This window comes from Triturus cristatus, chromosome 11, assembly GCF_964204655.1.
Source record: "Triturus cristatus chromosome 11, aTriCri1.1, whole genome shotgun sequence".
Classification (NCBI taxonomy): domain Eukaryota; kingdom Metazoa; phylum Chordata; class Amphibia; order Caudata; family Salamandridae; genus Triturus; species Triturus cristatus.
Window position 1 is genome coordinate 48,364,333 of NC_140594.1, and position 23,370 is coordinate 48,387,702.

The 23,370-nt window shown below is 49.5% G+C and overlaps 1 protein-coding gene across 2 annotated transcripts in view; it reads left to right on the plus strand.

Moving 5' to 3' along the window:
* The window catches only part of ULK1 (unc-51 like autophagy activating kinase 1), a 283,256-nt gene that overhangs the window by 173,712 nt on the left and 86,174 nt on the right, over positions 1-23,370 (plus strand). For both annotated transcript variants that reach the window (XM_085635032.1, XM_085635033.1), the window contains exons 10-11: positions 6,818-6,900; positions 21,864-21,914. In XM_085635032.1, coding sequence (XP_085491158.1) covers positions 6,818-6,900; positions 21,864-21,914 — 134 coding nt within the window. The remainder of the gene's footprint in view (positions 1-6,817; positions 6,901-21,863; positions 21,915-23,370) is intronic.

Genomic DNA, 23,370 nt, shown 5'->3' on the forward strand with positions numbered 1-23,370 from the left:
CAGTGTCGGCTGGGCCTGCGCCTGGCAGCTAGGATGCAGCCACGCTTCTAGCCGGGACCTCAAAGTTGCTTGGAAATTGCCCTATTCAGGGAGCAAGAGGAAAAATTCTAATTGTCCAGCACTGGATTCTGTTGTTGTCTGGATGTCCTTTCTTATGGACAACTCCGCCGGCTACGAAGGACAAAAAGGTGAATTAGCAGAGGACGAGGAGATAGAGTACGGCAGTCCCCACACTAGTACCGGCACCATTACCTCATATGGTACTGAAGGCTGATCTTCACCCCGTCCTGGGAACTTCCATCAGGTAAGGTTTTTGTTCTCCTTCGGGGCAGGAGTTGGAGTCTTTGCAGTACTTTTCAATCCCACCTCAACTGTTCAGGGGCCTCCCTCATGTTTCATTCTCTTTCTTTTCGCTGGACAATTTAAGGTTTTTGGAATTTGCCTTCTCTAGTCTTCGAGTGTGAAGTGCTCACACCTGCAGTTTTAGTGTCTACAACAGACTCAGCACTGATCCCTCTCTGACTCCCATGCTAGCGACAATCTATCTATCCATCCACAAGGGATTCCGCACCGTCGCTGATGTCTGCTGAGGGGGAGATTGTTCTAGGCCCAATCTGGCAAAACAAATGACCATGCATTCAAGAAGTCTGATTCAATTTAGATGTCTTCAAGACGATAAACAACCTGACATTGTCCGGAAGTCAGTTTCTTCGTCTCGACCAGTGGATCAGCCGAGGCTTGTAGGTGAGACTCTCAAAGAGGCAAAGGTCTATGCAGAGGCCGCCACCGAATACTAGGATGAGCGCAACAGTAGCACACAGTTCCGCCAAAGGCCTAGCGAGCTGCTGCCTGGTGCCTGCGTCTAGTCCTGCTGTCACGGGTATTTTTACTAAATGTGCCACGCATCAGCGCCATCAAAGCTTCCTTTTGCTGTGGAGCTGTTTGCTATCGAGTGGCCAGCATGCACGTGGCATCTCAAGACTCAAACTGCAATGACCTAAATTTTAGATACCAAAAGTCGTACTCCGAAAGATGAGCCTTTCCTGGCGATGGGATAGGTCCTAGATGAGTCCATAACTTGAAGCCAGCAAAAGGCTGCTTACAAAACTGCCCAGGCATTCCTCTCTGGCGCAATCAAGTTGGTTCCAGATCAGGGGGAGGCCTGGGGGTTGTACCGTTGGTATTTGCTTGTCCCCAAGACAACTGGGGCCATCATCCTATTTTAGGAACACTCTTCCTGAACCAGATTACTCTAGCAGACATATATCAGGTCATACATTCTGGAGGTGTTACATCAAGAGAACAGGTTAGCTTCTATATCCTACGTATATATTGTGATTTCCTGCGTCACAAAGGAGCATCCGCAGTACTCATGTCTGCCGTAGGGAACCAGCATCCACAGTACTCATATCTGCCGTAGGGAAGGAGCATCCGGAGTACTCATGTCTGCCATCGGGAAGGGGCATCTGCAGTACTCATGTCTGCCGTAGGGAACCAGCATCTGCAGTACTCATGTCTGCCGTAGGGAAGGAGCATCCACAGTACTCATATCTGCCGTAGGGAAGGAGCATCTGCAGTACTCATGTCTGCCGTAGGGAACCAGCATCTGCAGTACTCATGTCTGCCGTAGGGAAGGAGCATCCACAGTACTCATGTCTGCCGTAGGGAACCAGCATCCGCAGTACTCATGTGTGCCGTAGGGAACCAGCATCCGCAGTACTCATGTCTGCCATAGGGAACCAGCATCCACAGTACTCATGTGTGCCGTAGGAAAGAAGCATCCGCAGTTCTCACGCTTGCCGTAGTGAAGGAGCATCCGCAGTACTCGTGTCTGACGTAGGGAACCAGCATCCACAGTACTCATGTCTGCTGTAGGGAACCAGCATCCGCAGTACTCATGTCTGCTGTTGGGAACCAGCATCCACAGTACTCATGCCTGCCGTAGGGAAGAAGCATTTGCAGTACTCATGTCTGCCGTAGGGAAGAAGCATCCGCAGTACTCATGCCTGTCGTAGGGAAGGAGCATCCGCAGTACTCATGTCTGCCGTAGGGAAGGAGCATCCACAGTACTCATGTCTGCCGTAGGGAACCAGCATCTGCAGTACTCATGTCTGCCGTAGGGAACCAGCATCTGCAGTACTCGTGTCTGCCGTAGGGAACCAGCATCCGCAGTACTCATGTCTGCCGTAGGGAACCAGCATCTGCAGTACTCATGTCTGCCGTAGGGAACCAGCATCTGCAGTACTCATGTCTGCCGTAGGGAACCAGCATCTGCAGTACTCATGTCTGCCGTAGGGAAGGAGCATCTGCAGTACTAGTGTCTGCCGTAGGGAACCAGCATCCACAGTACTCATGTCTGCCGTAGGGAACCAGCATCCGCAGTACTCATGTCTGCCGTAGGGAACCAGCATCCGCAGTACCCGTGTCTGCCGTAGGGAACCAGCATCCACAGTACTCATGTCTGCCGTAGGGAACCAGCGTCCACTGTACTCATGTCTGCCGTAGGGAAGAAGCATCCACAGTACTCATGCTTGCCGTAGTGAAGGAACATCCGCAGTACTCGTGTCTGACGTAGGGAAACAGCATCCACAGTACTCATGTCTGCTGTAGGGAACCGGCATCCGCAGTACTCATGTCTGCCGTAGGGAACCAGCATCCGCAGTACTCAAGTCTGCCGTAGGGAACCAGCATTCGCAGTACTCATGTGTGCCGTAGGGAACCAGCATCCGCAGTACTCATGTCTTCCGTAGGGAACCAGCATCCACAGTACTCATGTGTGCCGTAGGAAAGAAGCATCCGCAGTTCTCACGCTTGCCGTAGTGAAGGAGCATCCGCAGTACTCGTGTCTGCTGTAGGGAACCAGCATCCGCAGTACTCATGTCTGCTGTAGGGAACCAGCATCCGCAGTACTCATGGCTGCTGTTGGGAACCAGCATCCACAGTACTCATGCCTGCCGTAGGGAAGAAGCATTTGCAGTACTCATGTCTGCCGTAGGGAAGGAGCATCCGCAGTACTCATGCCTGTCGTAGGGAAGGAGCATCCGCAGTACTCATGTCTGCCGTAGGGAACCAGCATCCGCAGTACTCATGTCTGCCGTAGGGAACCAGCATCCACAGTATTCATGTCTGCCGTAGGGAAGGAGCATCCGCAGTACTCATGTCTGCCGTAGGGAACCAGCATCTGCAGTACTCATGTCTGCCGTAGGGAACAAGCATCTGCAGTACTCATGTCTGCCGTAGGGAAGGAGCATCTGCAGTACTAGTGTCTGCCGTAGGGAACCAGCATCCACAGTATTCATGTCTGCCGTAGGGAACCAGCATCCACAGTACTCATGTCTGCCGTAGGGAACCAGCATCCGCAGTACCCGTGTCTGCCGTAGGGAACCAGCGTCCACAGTACTCATGTCTGCCGTAGGGAAGAAGCATCCGCAGTACTCATGCTTGCCGTAGTGAAGGAACATCCGTAGTACTCGTGTCTGACGTAGGGAACCAGCATCCACAGTACTCATGTCTGCTGTAGGGAACCAGCATCCGCAGTACTCATGTCTGCTGTAGGGAACCAGCATCCACAGTACTCATGCCTGCCGTAGGGAAGAAGCATTTGCAGTACTCATGTCTGCCGTAGGGAAGGAGCATTTGCAGTACTCATGCCTGCCGTAGGGAAGGAGCATCCGCAGTACTCATGTCTGCCGTAGGGAAGGAGCATCTGCAGTACTCGTGTCTGCTGTAGGGAACCAGTATCCGCAGTACTCATGTCTGCTGTAGGGAACCAGCATCCGCAGTACTCATGGCTGCTGTTGGGAACCAGCATCCACAGTACTCATGCCTGCCGCAGGGAAGAAGCATTTGCAGTACTCATGTCTGCCGTAGGGAAGGAGCATCCGCAGTACTCATGCCTGTCGTAGGGAAGGAGCATCCGCAGTACTCATGTCTGCCGTAGGGAACCAGCATCCGCAGTACTCATGTCTGCCGTAGGGAACCAGCATCCACAGTATTCATGTCTGCCGTAGGGAAGGAGCATCCGCAGTACTCATGTCTGCCGTAGGGAAGAAGCATCCGCAGTACTCATGCTTGCCGTAGTGAAGGAACATCCGTAGTACTCGTGTCTGACGTAGGGAACCAGCATCCACAGTACTCATGTCTGCTGTAGGGAACCAGCATCCGCAGTACTCATGTCTGCTGTAGGAAACCAGCATCCACAGTACTCATGCCTGCCGTAGGGAAGAAGCATTTGCAGTACTCATGTCTGCCGTAGGGAAGGAGCATTTGCAGTACTCATGCCTGCCGTAGGGAAGGAGCATCCGCAGTACTCATGTCTGCCGTAGGGAAGGAGCATCTGCAGTACTCGTGTCTGCCGTAGGGAACCAGCATCCGCAGTACTCAGGTCTGCCGTAGGGAAGGAGCATCCGCAGTACTCATATCTGCCATAGGGAACCAGCATCCACAGTACTCATGCCTGTCGTAGGGAAGAAGCATTTGCAGTACTCATGTCTGCGGTAGGGAACCAGCATCCGCAGTACTCATGTCTGCCGTAGGGAAGGAGCATCCGCAGTACTCATGTCTGCCATAGGGAACCAGCATCCACAGTACTCATGTCTGCCATAGGGAAGGAGCATTTGCAGTACTCATGCCTGCCGTAGGGAAAGAGCCTCCACAGTACTCATGTCTGCCGTAGGGAACCAGCATCTGCAGTACTCATGTCTGCCGTAGGGAACAAGCATCTGCAGTACTCATGTCTGCCGTAGGGAAGGAGCATCTGCAGTACTAGTGTCTGCCGTAGGGAACCAGCATCCACAGTACTCATGTCTGCCGTAGGGAACCAGCATCCGCAGTACCCGTGTCTGCCGTAGGGAACCAGCGTCCACAGTACTCATGTCTGCCGTAGGGAAGAAGCATCCGCAGTACTCATGCTTGCCGTAGTGAAGGAACATCCGTAGTACTCGTGTCTGACGTAGGGAACCAGCATCCACAGTACTCATGTCTGCTGTAGGGAACCAGCATCCGCAGTACTCATGTCTGCTGTAGGAAACCAGCATCCACAGTACTCATGCCTGCCGTAGGGAAGAAGCATTTGCAGTACTCATGTCTGCCGTAGGGAAGGAGCATTTGCAGTACTCATGCCTGCCGTAGGGAAGGAGCATCCGCAGTACTCATGTCTGCCGTAGGGAAGGAGCATCTGCAGTACTCGTGTCTGCCGTAGGGAACCAGCATCCGCAGTACTCAGGTCTGCCGTAGGGAAGGAGCATCCGCAGTACTCATGTCTGCCATAGGGAACCAGCATCCACAGTACTCATGTCTGCCATAGGGAAGGAGCATTTGCAGTACTCATGCCTGCCGTAGGGAAAGAGCCTCCACAGTACTCATGTCTGCCGTAGGGAACCAGCATCCACAGTACTCATGTCTGCCGTAGGGAAGGAGCATCCGCAGTACTCATGTCTGCCGTTTGGAACCAGCATCTGCAGTACTCATGCCTGCCGTAGGGAAAGAGCCTCCACAGTACCCATGTCTGCCGTAGGGAACCAGCATCCACATTACTCATGTCTGACGTAGGGAAGGAGCATCCGCAGTACTCATGTCTGCCGTAGGGAACCAGCATCCGCAGTACTCATGTCTGCCGTAGGGAAGGAGCATCCGCAGTACTCATGTCTGCCGTAGGGAAGGAGCATCCACAGTACTCGTGTCTGCCGTAGGGAAGGAGCATCCGCACTACTCCTGTCTGCCGTAGGGAAGCAGCATCCGCACTACTGTCTGCCGTAGCGAAGGAGCATCCGCACTACTCATGCCTGCCGTTGGGAAGGAGCATTAGCAGCGCACACACTTCCCGTTGGGCCTTCCAGCTTGCAGAGTGTTCACCAGAGTGCTCTTGGCCGCATTTCTGATCCATGCCTTTGGGGATGCACCTGTCTGGATGGATGGCTAGCAAAAGCACAGACTCTAGCGTCAATTTCGGAAAGCTTATAATGTGCAAGTATCATCACAACATAGGGCCTGGTTTAGAACTTGGGGGGTGGGTGACTGTCCCATCTGCCGAAATCTAAATCCCATAGGATGTAATGGGATTTAATGAAGATGACAAGTGACACCTCTCAGTAATACCGAAAGCTCTCTAGATTCCGCTTCAGCCTGCACAATATCACTCTGCACCGCTAACTTTTCATTTCTGAATCACTTTCAACATATTGCACCTCACCTTTAGGTGTCTAAAAGGCTCTGCGTCTGCAGAGTAACATCAATGCTGGCAACCCATCAGATACCTCTGCTTCGACGAGCACAAAGCCCTTGTGGCCTTAAAATCAGTTGAAAGAGCAGAGGAGACAAAGGCTTCTCTTTTGCTGTCCCCCCCCCCCTCTGAAATGGCCTCCAATGACCATCCACCACTCGCCTAGTCTCACCTGGTTTAAAATTCTCAGGATGCACCTACTCTACGCAGTGTTCACATACCATCTAGCCTCTAAGCAGTTATCACATACCACCTACTCTATGCAGTGTTCACATACCACCTACTCTACTCCACGTTCACTTACCACTTAGCCTCTAAGCAGTGTTCACATACCATCAACTCTACGTAGTATTCACATACCACCGAGCCTCTACGCAGTCTTCACATACCACCGAGCCCTGACTCCGACCCCTCACCAGCCTCCCACCTAGCGCTTAGCTGTCCATCTTCTGGCACTCTAGCCTGCACCTAGAGCCTCTCTGCCCATTGTCTAGAATCAGTTAACTTATGCAGTGTGCTCCATGTAGAACCAATCAAAGCATCTCTCCGCAGCTTTATTGTGTACATGCTAAATTTGGTCCAATGGTTGATTTACAGTATTCCACGGGAAACCTCCAGCCACCTGAAGGAGCTGCTGATGGGGCTGCTGCAGCGGAACCAGAAGGACCGCATGGACTTTGGTAAGAGCGACTCCAGACTCCATAGATGTCAGGTTAAAGTGCGTCACTGAGCATGTGTGAGCCTGTGTGAGATGCCGCATTACAGATCTTTCCGGCCCATGTAAGATGATGGCGACTTTCTGGTTAGAAGTGATCCATACTTTATCTAATAAATCAGCTTCGAAGGGTTGTCCCTCCCAACCTGTGTCTACTATGCATTGTAGCTTTCAGAGGAAACTCAAGCTCCTCGCTGAAGCTTGTGGTGCCACGGTGTGGGTGGCAGTATTCGTGGCACCTGATAAAATCAATACTCCCGAGTTGAGTATTTTGTCCAGTGCTAAGAATATTGCACATTACAAATTGGGCTTTTTAGAATTGACAGTAATGTATGTTCGAGGCATGTGTGCTGTAGATACACATGCTTTGCATACTCCTGCCATCTAGTGTTGGATAAGGATGTTTGTAAGTAGTCTTTCCTTGTCACAAGGTAAGGTGACTCCTTTCGGTGATACTGCACATGGTCATCGACTCCATTGTTAGGTTGTTTTTTTCCGCCCCCGGGTTCGGATGTGTATTTCTGCGCTCCGGTTCAAAACCATTCTTCAGGTTCCCCTCGATGCACCCTCCTCTCTACCCTCAACGGTATTGTTTCGTTCGCGTTTCCCACTTCTCTGCGTATTGTTTTGGCAACAGAATCGACTTTTTGATCGGAAAGCTTCGTAGACGGCCTTCGGGCCTAACTGCGCCGGGTCAGCTCTCCGTCGATGGATCGGACACTGTTTAAATTATGTCCTCTGTGCCACGTGAACAATCCACGCACAGACTCACAGGAAGTGTGCCACTTGTGCTCCTGAGCACAAAAAAGAAGACTGTGATGCTTGCAGATCATTTCAATCAAAGAAAACTCTTCACGATCGTCTGACGATGTCGAGAGATGCAGCGTCAAAGCATCGAAGAAACGCCGGACATCTTCAGTGAAGATTCCGGCCAAGAAGACATTAAGGCATCAGTGGGAGAAGAGGAGGAAGACTTCTCAGAGCAAGACTCAGAGTCGGAGCTTGAGATAGACCTCGATGCCGAAAAACTGCTGCAGGGACAAGTTGATGTGAGTACCGAAGACCCATCGCCCCCACAAACCACTCTTAACAAAGCACAAGGCTTCAGCACCACCTCGGTTGGCACAGGGACGAAGTTTCTGACGCCCGGCCTCCAGACTCGACTCTGAAACAGACAGTCAAGCCTTTCAGCTCAGTACAGAGTCGACAAAAGTCCTCCTCAGAACCAAAGTCCTCCGGTTCAAAACACCAGTCTGGCTCGGAGCCAAAATCCTCCGTGCTGAAAGCCAAGCAGCCTTCAGAGCTGAAACCTTCCACGCCGAAAGGCCAGCCTACGCCGGCATCAAAGACGCCGCCACCGAAAACTTTGGAGGCGTATCAAAAAGATGCCCCTTCAGATCCGAAACTCGACATTGTTCCATTTAAAACAGATCCCAATCAAAAGAAGATATATGTTAACCCTGAGACTTGCCATATTCACACCAAGCAGCCTCAGAAACACAAATTTTCCTGATGAGGACACTTCATACAAGATCCATTTGAAAAGGAAATCTGTTGCTACAAGTCCTTTTCGTCCACCATAACCACCACCTTCGTCACCGTCAGCGAATCCTTTGCAAATCACACCTCTGGATTCTCCACAATCTCACCATAATGATGATGATGATGTTGATTGGGGAGACACATCTCCCAAGAGATCCATGGACAGATTATTCAATTAATCCCTCAGCAGATAATGATCCAGTCCTTTGCCAAGCCATCTCCTCCAGATGACAATGCATCCCACCAAGAACTCATTGCCAGGGCTGCACAATATCATGGGGTGGCACTGCACAAAGGTTCCACTCAGAGGTCCTCACAAAAACGTCTCATGCTTGAAGGCATGATGAGACATGCTGATGAGATTTTAAGGACCCAGTGAGAGCACGCATCTTGACTCCTAGGGTTGGCAAAAATTATAAAGCCTCCCCAACAGACCCAGTATTTATCAGGGGCCAGTTGCCTTTAGATTCCCTGGTAGTGTCTAATGCTCGTAAGTGAGCGAATTCCCAAACATCAGGAGATGCTCCTCCCCCAGATAAGGAGTCTAAGTTAATAGACGCTTCTGGCAAGTGCATAGCTGCTCAAGCTGCAAATCAATGGCGCATTGCAAATACACAGGGTCTCTTAGCCAGGTACGACAGGGCACACTGGGAACAAAAGGAACAGTTGCTTCAATATCTTCCAGACGAGCATAAAGCTAAGGTGCAGAACTTAGTAAATGAAGGTAAACTCATTTCTAATTCTTCTATAAGATATGCTCTAGATGTTGCAGAAACTGCAGCTAGAGAGGTTAACACCAGCATCTTTTTCAGGAGACACATCTGATTAAGGATTTCTGGGTTTAAGCCAGAGGTCCAACAATCCATCCTTAATACACTTTTGATAAATGTAGATCAAGCGTTAGAGAAGAGGAAAAATGACACTGAAGTGGCCAAGTCCATGGGACCGCTCCAGTCTCTGTCCAACAGAGGCTCCTTTCATCGCTCCTTTTACAGAGGAGGATACAAAACTCCATCCTCAGACCAGAATACCTCCACTTATAGAGGTAACTACCAGTCCTCTCCCTCCAGAGGATTTTTTCGAGGAGGTTATCTTCAAGAGTAGGGGTGAGGGCAACACCCCCCTTCTCCCACGGACAGTGACTTGCCCACGCTTACCCCCCCCCCCCCCCCCCCCCCCCCCGATTACACCACACCTGTCAGGGGAAAACTTCCACAATTTCTCCCCCTTTGGCAGTCCATAATAACAGACAAATGGGTGACTGGAATTATCCAACATGGTTATTGCCTGGAGCTTACCAGCAATCCCCCAAACATTCCACCTTGATCTCACAAATTGCCTCCAGAACACTTACAATTGCTAGAACAAGAGCTCCAATCCCTCTTAGTAAAGGGAGCAATAGAGCCGGTTCCAACACAGTACCAGGGCTCAGGGTTTTACTCTCCGTATTTTCTCATTCCCAAAAAGGGCGGTTCCCTAAGACCTATTCTGGATCTTGGAGAGTTAAACCTTTATATACTGTCAGAACACTTTCACATGGTGACGCTTCAACAGCTACTTCCACAAAGAGCTGATTTTATGTCTCCTCTAGATTTAAACGATGCATATTTTCATGTTACAATTCATCCAGCTCATCGCAAATACCTCAGATTTGCGATATCGGGCAAGCATTACCAATTCAAAGTGCTTCCCTTCAGAGTGACTACAGCGCCCAGAGTATGTACCAAATGTCTGGCAGTAGTCGCAGCTCATCTCAGAAGACAGCATATTCATGTCTTCCCCTATCTAGATGACTGGCTTATCAAAGCCAGAACTTACCACAACTGTCTACAGCACACACAGATCACAATTACAGATCTACTTCATCAACTAGGCTTCACGGTCAATGCGCGAAAATCTCACCTGCATCCGGCACAGATGTCTTACTTAGGAGCCCCTCTAGACACAGTCAAAGCTCTAGCCTCTCCCATTGTAGCCAGAATTAGCCATATTCAGGCTATAATTCTACAGTTTCAGCCCAACCCAACTTTACCAGCCAGAGTGTTCATGCAACTGCTGGGTCTGATGGCGTCTTGCATCGCAATTGTACCCCCATGCAAGGCTTCACATTCGCCCCTTACTAGAGTGCTTAGCATGTCAGTGGAATCAGTCACAGGGTCACTTAACCGATCTAGTGTTGGTAGACGGCCATACCCATCCCTCTCTGCTGTGGCGGAACCCATAAAACGTATCAAAAGGACGACCTTTTATCGACTGTATTCCACAGATTGTGCTCACAGCAGACACATCTCTAACAGGTTGGGGGGGCTCATCTCCGAGATTACGCAATACAATCCCTAGCACAGAAGCCTCCACATCAAATATCTGGCGCTTTTAGCGGTTTGTCTAGCACTCAAAAGCTTTTCAAACTCCCCTCATAGGCACAACTGTCCTAGTCCAAACAGACAACATGACAGCAACGTATGATGTGCAGAAGCAGGGCTAGACACTCTCCAACTGTCAACATTCACTCAAGCCATTTGGAATTGGGCAGTCCATCACAAGGTTTATCTTCTTGCAGAACACCTCCCATGAGTAAACAATCAAATTGCGGACCTTCTCAGCAGAAGGAGACCGTACATTCACGAGTGGGAACTTCATCCCCAAGTTCTCCTTCTTTACTTCCAACAATGGGTATTTCCACAAATAGACTTGTTCGCCACAGCCGAAAACGCAAAATGCCCAAGTTACGGCTCCAGGTTCCCACACCTGCTCTCAAAGGGCAATGCCCTGTGGATGAACTGGTGAGGGATATTTGCCTACGCTTTTCCGCCTCTCCCGCTTATTCCGTGTGGTTTGGAAACTCAGGCAAACATCCCTCACACTAATTCTAGTAGCTCTTGCATGGGCCCGTCAACCATGGTACACCACCCTGTTGGAGCTGTCACTACTTCCACATCAGAAGCTGCAACTCACCTCCAGTCTCCTCACACAGAACCAAGGAGCAATCGGACATCCAAATCCCAAAGAACTGAACTTAGCGATCTGACTCCTTAAATCATAGAGTTTGGTTATTTAAATTTACCACCAGACTGTATGAATATTCTAAAGGATGCAAGAAGGCCTACAACCAGAGCTTTCTATGCAGCAAAATGGGAAAGATTTGTTGTATACTGCAATAACAACAAAGGCAATCCTTTAGATGTTTCTATGCAAAACATTATCTGTTACCTGTTACATTTATAGCAAACTGGACTAGCTTATACATCTATTCACTTGCATCTTGCCGCGGTAGATGCGTACTTACAGAATAGGCAACATCTGTCACTATTCAGAGTTCCAGTAATCAAAGCTTTCATGGAGGGATTAAGTAGTACCACCACATATTCCTCCTGCCCGAGTGTAAAATCTCCACATTGTTCTCACAAGGCTCATGGGTCCACCTTTTGACCCATTGCACAAGTGCCCTTCGCAAGTTCTCTCATGAAAGGTTGCTTTCCTCATTGTGATCACATCACTGAGGAGAGTTGGTGAGCTACAGGCATTAACTTTAGAAGAACCCTTCTTTCAGCACCACAAAGACAGGAAAGTTCTCCGCACCAACCCAAAATTCCTTCCCAAAGTAGTTTCTGCTTTTCATATAAACCAATCCGTTGAGTTGCCAGTCTTTTTTCCTCAACCTGATTCTGTAGCAGAATGCGCTCTCCACACGCTTGTTAAAAGAGCTTTACTGTACTACGTAGATAGGACAAAAGACTCTCGCAAAACAACTGTTTGTTGCATTTGCTCCACCTCACATAGGCAATCATATCTCTAAATCTGTTATTGCAAGATGGATTGTTAAATGCATTCAAACATGCTACACTAAAGCTAAAATAACTTTAACCATACCCCCTATAGCGCATTCCACTCGCAAAATAGGGGCTTCTGTGGCCTTTTTAGGTAACATTCCGTATGTAAGGCAGCTACATGGTCTACACCACACACATATACCAAACACTATTGTGTAGATGTGTTAGCACGTCAACAAGCTAATGTAGGCCAAGCAGTACTTAAAACACTGTTCCAAACAACTGCAACATCTACAGGTTAGCCACTGCTATGGGAGTATACTGCTTTATAGTCTATGCAAAGCATGTGCATCTACAGCACACCTGCCTCGAATGGATAATGTTACTTACACAGTAAGCATCTGTTCTTGGCATGTAGAGCTGTAGATTCATATGTGCCCACCCACCTCCCCGGGTACCTGTAGTTGTTGCAGTTCTTCATTATACATTTATACGCATGGACATCTTTATACTGCACTTACTTACTCCATTCTCACGCTCTTGCGGTAAAACAATCTAACAATGGAGTCTATAACCATGCACACTATCACCGAAAGGAGAAGTCACCTTACTTGGTGAATAGGAAAGACTTCTTCGAAGAAAAGCAACTTGCAAACACCCGGACCCAACACTAGATGGCAGGAGTATGCAAAGCATGTGAATCTACAGCTCTACATGCCTGGTCCACATGGGAATGGCGGAAAGGGATGCAATGATGGTGGATTCCGTGTTTGGGATGTGGTCTTCGATCCACTGGATCATCTGTCAGACAGAGGGGTGCGTAGAGATGTCTCTGCCCTCGTGCCAGTTCATGGCAGTGTTTCTTTTTGGTTACGATGGTATATCCCCAGTATGTGGGTGGTGTAGTCAAAAGTGTATTTTTTTGGGTCCAATCATATAATAAAAATGTTAGCGTTTGCTAAAAGCGTTTGCTGCTATGATGAGAATGTTTTGCTGGTTTGTGACCGTGAATATAAACTTAACATGCAGCAGGGTTGATTGAGAGTCTTAACAAATAAATGCATGCATGGTATATACGACATGGCTTGCCTCATAATGTACACATTGAGTATGTGTCCTTTCAAAGTCTCTGATCAGACTGATGTACTGTGCAGACCCTGAGCTCGGAGAGGGTTTGCATGTCTGTGGGGTGATTCTGTCTCATTATAGGTGGTCTCCTACCCCTTCATGACATGGCTGTATGTTGTCCATGGTGCTTGTGATGGATTTAGAAATGAAGAACACATTGAGAAATGAAAACTGGCGGTGAAGAACATCTGAACTGACCTGCAGTAGGCAGTTGACTTAGCCTTCTTTCCCGCTTGCTGTCCTACTAAAAGGACATGGACAGGCAATTGTCTCAACATTATGACTATGTTCTAGTTCTGCAGCAGTTTTGGTTGTCTTGAATCTTTATTTGCAGCTCTGCAGGTTACCTGAACATTTCAAAGCTGTGCTCTGCATAGGTTGTAATTACGATTTATGCAGGCTTGGATCACACTTTGTTTCCACCTTGACAGTCTCTAACTCCACGGAGTATCTTACCTAAGGCTCCCTGTTTTCTGTTTTTACTGATTTTACCGATAAAAACAGGCAGGAAATGCTTTATTTTCTAGCCTGTATTTATTTTTAGATGTGGATAAAAATGGAAATTGGATTCTTTTTTGAGGTATTCTAAATGCTGTCACTCATTGCTGCTTGGCCAATAACTGTGCAGATTGATAGGTAAGGAATTTAAAAAAAGAAATAATTTTGGTAAAGAGGCTAAAACAACAATAGATATGCAGAACCTTAATACTAAAATGTTCATGTTTTAATATACATGCATTGATTTATAATCGGAGTGTTCATGTACTGGAAACCAGGCGTTCAAGCATGAATGCACGTTTATCTGTTGCATAAATGTGAAAAAATACTATTTCCACCTTCATGTTTTCACAAAATATAAATATGGATAACTGCAGACTGAAATCTCCCAAAAATTAAATTCCATAAAGCCAGGAGCCCTAATCTTAACTTGCCACTTCCATGGCCTCGGCATCTTCTATAGGTTTCTGCCTTGGGTATGTAATCCTGTATATATCCCACAGTGATGCCCTCCGCAGCTCATGCTGTAAGCCTGTCTCTCGCAGGCTGCCAGAACTCTCCTTATGACTTCACTGTATATAGCTGCAGAGGACCCACACATCTCACAGCAGCAGCCTGCTTGTAGCGACAAGAGCTTTTTCTTAAAATGACGCCTGTGTATTCCTTCACCACAATAAGCTTGATTTCTTACAACAATTGACCGCATACGCAGTTGTTGCACAGGCTGAGACAACCCTTTCTTCCTTTCTTGACGGTGTGTAACTCTGTGAGTGTCTCACAGTGTTGGGCTCCACATCATACATTGTCAGTGTGTGATATGCAGGCTGAGACATCTCTTTCTACCTTGACAGTGTGTAACTCTGTGAGTATCTCACAGCAATGGCCTCTGCATCATACAGTGTGAGCATATGTTACACAAGCTAAGAGACCTTCCTTCCTTGACGGTGTATAACTCTGTGAGTATCTCACAGCGATGGCTTCTTCATGTTATGATGTCAGCGTGTTTTACGCTGGCTGCAACATCTCTTTCTTCCTTTTTTGACAGTGTGTATATCTCACAGCGATGGCCCCTGAATCTTACAATGAGAGTATGTGCTGGGTACGCTGCAACACATCTTTTTTCCTTTCTTGATGGTATGTAAGTCTGTGAGTATCTCACAGTGACTGCTTCTTCAGTTTGAGAGGTGTGTGTGTTACGCAAGCTAACATCTCGTTCTTTCTTTCTTTCTTCCTTTCTTGGCAGTATGTAACTCGGTGAGTATCTCACAGTGATGGCCCATGAATCTTAGGATGTAAGTGTGTGTTACGCAGGCTGCAACATCTCTTTCTTCCATTCTTGGCAGTATGAATCTCATAGTGACAGCTTCTTCGGTTTGAGATGCGAGTGTGTATTACGCAGCCTGAGACATCTCTTTCTTCCTTCCTTGACGGTATGTAAGTCTCTGACTATCTCACAGTGATGGCCACTGAATCTTACTATGTTTCGCGGGATATGACATCTCTTTCTTCCTTCCCTGGCGGTATGCAGGTCTCTGACTATCTCACAGTGATGGCCACTGAACCTTACTATGTTTTGCGGGATATGACGTCTCTTTCTTCCTTCCTTGACGGTATGCAAGTCTCTGACTATCTCACAGTGATGGCCACTGAATCTTACTATGTTTTGCGGGATATGACGTCTCTTTCTTCCTTCCTTGACGGTATGCAAGTCTCTGACTATCTCACAGTGATGGCCACTGAATCTTACTATATTTCGCGGGATATGTCATCTCTTTCTTCCTTCCCTGACGGTATGCAAGTCTCTGACTATCTCACAGTGATGGCCACTGAATCTTACTATGTTTTGCGGGATATGTCATCTCTTTCTTCCTTCCATGACGGTATGCAAGTCTCTGACTATCTCACAGTGATGGCCACTGAATCTTACTATGTTTTGCGGGATATGTCATCTCTTTCTTCCTTCCCTGACGGTATGCAAGTCTCTGACTATCTCACAGTGATGGCCACTGAATCTTACTATGTTTTGCGGGATATGACATCTCTTTCTTCCTTCCTTGACGGTATGCAAGTCTCTGACTATTTCACAGTGATGGCCACTGAATCTTACTATATTTCGCGGGATATGTCATCTCTTTCTTCTTTCCCTGATGGTATGCAAGTCACTGACTATCTCACAGTTATGGCAACTGAATCTTACTAGGTTTCGCGGGATATGACGTCTCTTTCTTCTTTTTCCTTTGATGGTATGTAAGTCTCCGACTAGCTCACCGTGACGGCCACTGAATCTTACTATATTTTGTGGGATATGACATCTCTTTCTTCCTGCCCTGACGGTATGCAAGTCTCGTGACTATCTCACAGTGATAGCCACTGAATCTTACTTTGTTTCGCCTGATATGACATCTCTTTCTTCTTCCTTTGACGGTATGTAAGTCTCTGACTATCTCACAGTGATGGCCACTGAATCTTACTGTTTCGCGGGATATGACATCTCTTTCTTCCTTCCCTGACGGTATGCCAGTCTCTGACTATCTCATATTGATGGCTTCTGCATTTTGAGATGTGAGTCTATATTACGCTGCTGAGACTTCTCTTTCTTCCTTCCTTGACGATTTGTAACTTTGTGAGTATCTCACAGTGACGGCCTCTGCATCTTACGACGTGCGTGAATGTCTCTAACAAAGGCTGACAAATCTCTGATTCTGCCTTGAGGATTGTTAGTCTTCTGTATAATTTTTCCCGGTTGGTGTGTATGGGGGGGAGAGAGGGGGTCGTTACAACCATTTATAGTGGATTTTAAGAAATGTGTGGTGTAATTGGAAAGTGGTAGTGATGGTCACTTGGCACAGAGTGGTGATTCCACATGAAGGTGGACCCTGAATCCCTCATGCCAGTGTATCGAGCCAGCGAGATATGGTTGCAGGCTGCACTCCCCTTTCCTTACGCTGTTTCTGTTCTAGGTTTCAGTCTACTGCAATAGTGTATTTCATCTCTCCTTGTGTAATGAGCTCGAAGACAGTTCCAAGTTAGCAGCATTTCAAGAATTCTGTTCCAAGCGCAGCCTTCTTTCAAAGAAAGGGAAACGGCCCTCTGTGAATTCCGAGGGTCGGGGCAGTCCAGACGACCCCTCAGGGTAATGGGTGCAAGGGCCACAGGCTAGGATGACGTTATGAATCATTGATGTGTTCCAGAGGACGCCGCCATCCTGATCAGGACAAGAGAAGTGCCAGAATCATGGTTTCGAAGATGACCATCAGCTCTTCCCTTGGGACTAAAGCCCGCTCCTCGCGCGGCTGCTCATCTGTATAAGGAAAGAGTCTGTGTTGACTCGCCTCTGAAAAGCCCTGCAAACAGCACAGGCAACTCTATGGTGTCTTTCAATGCTTGGTTTGTGCGTTAGCCACAAGTGCCAATGGCCAGAGTTTTATGCAGTGGCTGTTTCTAAACGTTACCACTTTTGGGAACATGGAAGTTGAGGCATAGTGAGATAAAATGATTGGCTGATGACAATAACACGGTTTGGTCAACTGAAACTCTGGACTAAACCTCTGGTCTTCAGGTTCCATATTCAATATTTGGCCACGGATCCACCTGTGCTTCTGTGAATATTTCCTGGTTTTATATATTATTTAATTGTGGGAGTTTCTTTCAGCATGCAGGAGACTTGTGTGTGCTTTACAGACGTCATCTTAAGTCTGTGAACAGTGATCGTTGCTTTCTCGCTTCTCCGGGTACTTCTCTTGTCATCCTCCATCTTTCAGATACCTCCCTGTCTCCTCGCGGTGAGACCTCTCAAGGAGACCGTTTGTGTCGTCTGACCAGGTTCTTCCCTTCTGTAGTGTTTGACACTCCTGGGGTGATTCTAGAGACGGGTGTCTGCCCTCTGGTCTGCGGTGCTTGATCGAGAGGTTTGCTTCGTTTGACCAGGTTCATCCCTTCTGTAGTGTTTGATACTCCTGGGGTGACTCTAGAGACCGGGTGTCTGCCCTCTGGTCTGCGGTGCTTGATCGAGAGGTTTGTGTCGTCTGACCAAGGTCTTCCCTTCTGTAGTGTTTGACACTCCTGGGGTGATTCTAGAGACGGGTGTCTGCCCTCTGGTCTGCGGTGCTTGATCGAGAGGTTTGTGTCATCTGGCCAGGTTCACCCCATCTGGAGTGTTTGACATTCCTGAGGTGACTCTAGAGACAGGTGTCTGCCCTCTGGTCTGCGGTGCTTGATCGAGAGGTTTGTGTGCTCTGACCAGGTTCATCCCTTCTGTAGTGTTTGACATTCTTGGGTGACTCTAGAGGCGGGTGTCTACCCTCTGGTCTGCGGTGCTTGATCGAGAGGTTTGTGTCATCTGACCAGGTTCATCCCTTCTGTAGTGTTTGACATTCTTGGGTGACTCTAGAGGCGGGTGTCTACCCTCTGGTCTGCGGTGCTTGATCGAGAGGTTTGTGTCATTTGACCAGGTTCACCCCTTCTATAGTGTTTGACATTCTTCGGTGACTCTAGAGGCGGGTGTCTGCCCTCTGGTCTGCGGTGCTTGATCGAGAGGTTTGTGTCATTTGACCATGTTCACCCCTTCTGTAGAGTTTGACATTCTTGGGCTCACCCCTTGACGGGTGTCTGCCCTCTGGTCTGCGGTGCTTGATCGAGAGGTTTGTGTCGTTTGACCAGGTTCACCCCTTCTGTAGAGTTTGACATTCTTGGGCTCACCCCTTGACGGGTGTCTGCCCTCTGGTCTGCGGTGCTGATGGAGAGGTTTGTGTGCTCTGACCAGGTTCACCCCTTCTGTAGTGTTCTTGGGCTCACCCCTTGACGGGTGTCTGCCCTCTGGTCTGCGGTGCCTGATCGAGAGGTTTGTGTGCTCTGACCAGGTTCTTCCCTTCTGTAGTGTTCTTGGGCTCACCCCTTGACGGGTGTCTGCCCTCTGGTCTGCGGTGCTTGATCGAGAGGAGAGGTTTGTGTCATTTGAGCAGGTTCTTCCCTTCTTTAGTGTTCTTGGGCTCACCCCATTGACAGATGTCTGCCCTCTGGTCTGCGGTGCCTGATCGAGAGGTTTGTGTGCTCTGACCAGGTTCTTCCCTTCTGTAGTGTTCTTGGGCTCACCCCTTGACGGGTGTCTGCCCTCTGGTCTGCGGTGCCTGATCGAGAGGTTTGTGTGCTCTGACCAGGTTCTTCCCTTCTGTAGTGTTTGACATTCTTGGGGTGACTCTAGAGACGGGTGTTTGCCCTCTGGTCTGCGGTGCTGATGGAGAGGTTTGTGTGCTCTGACCAGGTTCACCCCTTCTGTAGTGTTCTTGGGCTCAACCCTTGACGGGTGTCTGCCCTCTGGTCTGCGGTGCCTGATCGAGAGGTTTGTGTCATTTGACCAGGTTCTTCCCTTCTGTAGTGTTCTTGGGCTCACCCCTTGACGGGTGTCTGCCCTCTGGTCTGCGGTGCTTGATCGAGAGGAGAGGTTTGTGTCATTTGAGCAGGTTCTTCCCTTCTTTAGTGTTCTTGGGCTCACCCCATTGACAGATGTCTGCCCTCTGGTCTGCGGTGCCTGATCGAGAGGTTTGTGTGCTCTGACCAGGTTCACCCCTTCTGTAGTGTTCTTGGGCTCACCCCTTGACGGGTGTCTGCCCTCTGGTCTGCGGTGCTTGATCGAGAGGTTTGTGTCGTTTGACCAGGTTCACCCCTTCTGTAGAGTTTGACATTCTTGGGTTCACCCCTTGACGGGTGTCTGCCCTCTGGTCTGCGGTGCTGATGGAGAGGTTTGTGTGCTCTGACCAGGTTCACCCCTTCTGTAGTGTTCTTGGGCACACCCCTTGACGGGTGTCTGCCCTCTGGTCTGCGGTGCTGATGGAGAGGTTTGTGTGCTCTGACCAGGTTCACCCCTTCTGTAGTGTTCTTGGGCTCACCCCTTGACGGGTGTCTGCCCTCTGGTCTGCGGTGCTTGATCGAGAGGTTTGTGTGCTCTGACCAGGTTCACCCCTTCTGTAGTGTTCTTGGGCTCATCCCATTGACGGATGTCTGCCCTCTCTTCTCGAGTTACCTTTAGATTGTTTTTAAACCTTTAAACTAGTGGTGCTTAACATTTGGACTCCGGGGACACCCCTGAATCATTATTGAAATCCGGGAAACTCTGGCCTAAACAATTGTGATGATTTGAATCGAAAAACAATACACAAAAATATGTAAAGCAGCAAATGCCGGAATATTTAACTGAATACACATATATGTATATATATATATATATATATTTTTTTTTTTTTAAATGTTCATTGTGATGGAAAGATGGGATCATTTCTGATATATATTGAGGCCAGCCATTGTCCATATTATATTATTGTGATGCACTTGCACTGCTCCCATGATTCAGAATTAAAATGGCAATTTTTTAGCCTCAAATTTACAGGATGTTTAAATATTTTCTATTTTACTTCTTTATTTCCACCTTCTTAATCTGTTAATATTCTGACATTTTCTAAGCAGTCGCAGACTCTGGGGTTGCTGCCTTAGCCCGTCCGTTCTCGGGTTCCTAGTCCTGCCCTGTGTTCTGGGCTCTTGTTTCCAGGCCCGGGGTGAGGACTCTTTCACTTGGGGCTCTGGGCCCAAGGAGCGCCCAGGCTCCTGTCACTGCTTTACTTAGGGCTTGGGCTGTAAAGGGAAAGGAATGTGGTTTGATATGAAGTGTGGGCTTCCTACTCGTCACTGTGCCCTCTGCCAGCGGTGCCTCCAGGCAGGCGGGGCTGGCTGCCCCCTGCTCGGCTGCCTTCTTCACGCCTCGCACCTGTTTCTTGTGAATCATTGGCATCTAGGGGCCATCGTCTCTGTTTGCAAGATGGCATACCGAGGGAGCCTGCCTTTCATCCTTACAAGGCAGATGAAATGGTGCCCATCTGTTGACTGAGAGTAACACCTGCTGTTTACAGGCTGGGAGCGTCGGTGATGTAGCGATGTAAAAATAATCATTCATAATTAGGAATACCTGTAAACACGTTCCAGTAAATCCATCCTACGGAGGATCTCTGGGCCCTTCTCCATGGGTAGTACAGGGCGGAGCTTGTGTGAGCCGTGGCATGCAGCCTTTCTTGTGATTGGCCAGATGCCTGGGTCTGGCTGCGGCCTGATAGAACGGGTCTTAGGTGCAAAGACCTGGACTAATGGGTGGGTGGGAGTAACCTGGCATGTGTAACTGAGGCTCATGGGTGGAAAGACCAGGCCAACGGGGTGGGTGTGAGCAGCCTGTCGTGTGGAGAGTCTTGGGTGGAAAGACCAGGACCATTGGGTCCGTGAGAGCAGCCTGTCTTGTGGAAGTGAGCATCTTGGGTGGAAAGACCAGGGCCATTGGGTCCGTGAGAGCAGCCTGTCTTGTGGAAGTGAGCGTCTTGGGTGGAAAGACCAGGGCCATTGGGTCGGTGTGAGCAGCCTGTCTTGTGGAAGTGAGCGTCTTGGGTGGAAAGACCAGGGCCAGTGGGTCGGTGAGAGCAGCCTGTCTTGTGGAAGTGAGCATCTTGGGTGGAAAAACCAGGGCCATTGGGTCGGTGCGAGCAGCCTCTCTTGTGGAAGTGAGCGTCTTGGGTGGAAAGACCAGGGCCATTGGGTCGGGGAGAGCAGCCTGTCTTGTGGAAGTGAGGGTCTTGGGTGGAAAGACCAGGGCCATTGGGTCTGTGACAGCAGCCTGTCTTGTGGAAGTGAGAGTCTTGGGTGGAAAGACTAGGACCAGTGGGTGAGTGTGAGCAGTCTGGCATGTGGAAGTGCATGCGTAGGTCAGTGCCACCCTTGTCGTTGCAGTCTCTGCCTTTTTTCTAAGCACTCCACTCTTGGCTGATGAGGCCACTAACGAGCATGGAGACCGTAAGGTGCCCAAGATCATAGCGTGAATAAGTGGGGCGCCACACAGCCTGTGTACCAGACCACTGAGGGTTGTGTCTCAGAAGGTGTGCAGCTGGTGCCTGCGACCATAGCCGGGCCGCGGGCTCCATCTGACCGCAGAGTCTAATGCTCTCCTTTTCTTTCGCAGATGAGTTTTTCCACCACCCATACCTGGACGTGAGCGCCTCCATGAAGAAGTGTAAGTAAAGGCGGGTGGGCTGCTGGCTCTGCTGCTGCGAGGTTGGCCCGTGCCCACGGTCACTCTGTGGCTTTAAACAGGCACTCACACAGCCTCTGTGGTGTAAACTCTCTCACTGAAGATGCTTTCAGCCGACCCTGGCCCCTCTAGCAAGGACTTCATTCTTTGAAGCTGTTCTCTCCCCACCTGGGTGACCCCGACATGTGACTGACTCCTCCAGCGCTGCCAGTCTTTAGGATGGGAGTTGGACAGTGACACGCGTTCCCACTCCTACCAGATTTCGAGATGCGCGTTTGACTTACAGACGTGACCTGGATGGACATATAACTGACTCTTCCAGCCCTGGCGGCCTTTGAGGGGTGGGCCTTACATGTGACTAACTCCTTTGAGAGGTGTGCCTAACGTGACTGCGATCCTTTCTGCCGGTGGGAGTGGGTGACTCAAGGCTTGACACCTCTGCCAGGAACTGCGTGCCCTTTCTGCCGGTGGGAGTGGGCGACTCAAGGCTTGACACCTCTGTATGTGACTGTGAGCCCTTTCTGCCAGTGGGAGTGGTAGACTCAAGGCTTGACACCTCTGTATGTGACTGCGAGCCCTCTCTGCTGGTGGGAGTGGGTGACTCAAGCCTTGACACCTCTGCCTGTGACTGAAGGCCCACTCTGCCGGTGGGAGTGGGCGACTCAAGGCTTGACACCTCTGCCAGGGAGTGCGAGCCCTTTCTGCCGGTGGGAGTGGGCGACTCAAGGTTTGACACCTCTGCCAGGGAGTGCGAGCCCTTTCTGCCGGTGGGAGTGGGCGACTCAAGGCTTGACAACTCTGCTTGTGACTGCAAGCCTTTCTGCTGATGGGAGTGGGCGACTCAAGCCTTGACACCTCTGTATGTGACTGCGAGCCCTTTCTGCCGGTGATGGTGGGCGACTCAAGGCTTGACACCTCTGTATGTGACTGCGAGATCTTTCTGCCAGTGGGAGTGGGCGACTCAAGCCTTGACAACTCTGCTTGTGACTGCAAGCCTTTCTGCTGATGGGAGTGGGCGACTCAAGCCTTGACACCTCTGTATGTGACTGAGAGCCCTTTCTGCTGGGGGGAGTGGTAGACTCAAGGCTTGACACCTCTGTATGTGACTGCGAGCCCTTTCTGCCGGTGGGAGTGGGCGACTCAAGGCTTGACACCTCTGTATGTGACTGAGAGCCCTTTCTGCCGGCGGGAGTGGGCGACTCAAGCCTTGACACCTCTGTCTGTGACTGCGAGCCCTTTCTGCTGGTGGGAGTGGGCGACCTGAAGCTTGACACCTCTGTATGTGACTGCGAGCCCTTTCTGCCGGCGGGAGTGGGCGACTCAAGGCTTGATACCTCTGTATGTGACTGCGAGCCCTTTCTGCTGGTGGGTGTGGGCGACTCAAGCCTTGACACCTCTGTATGTGACTGCGAGCCCTTTCTGCCGGTGGGAGTGGGTG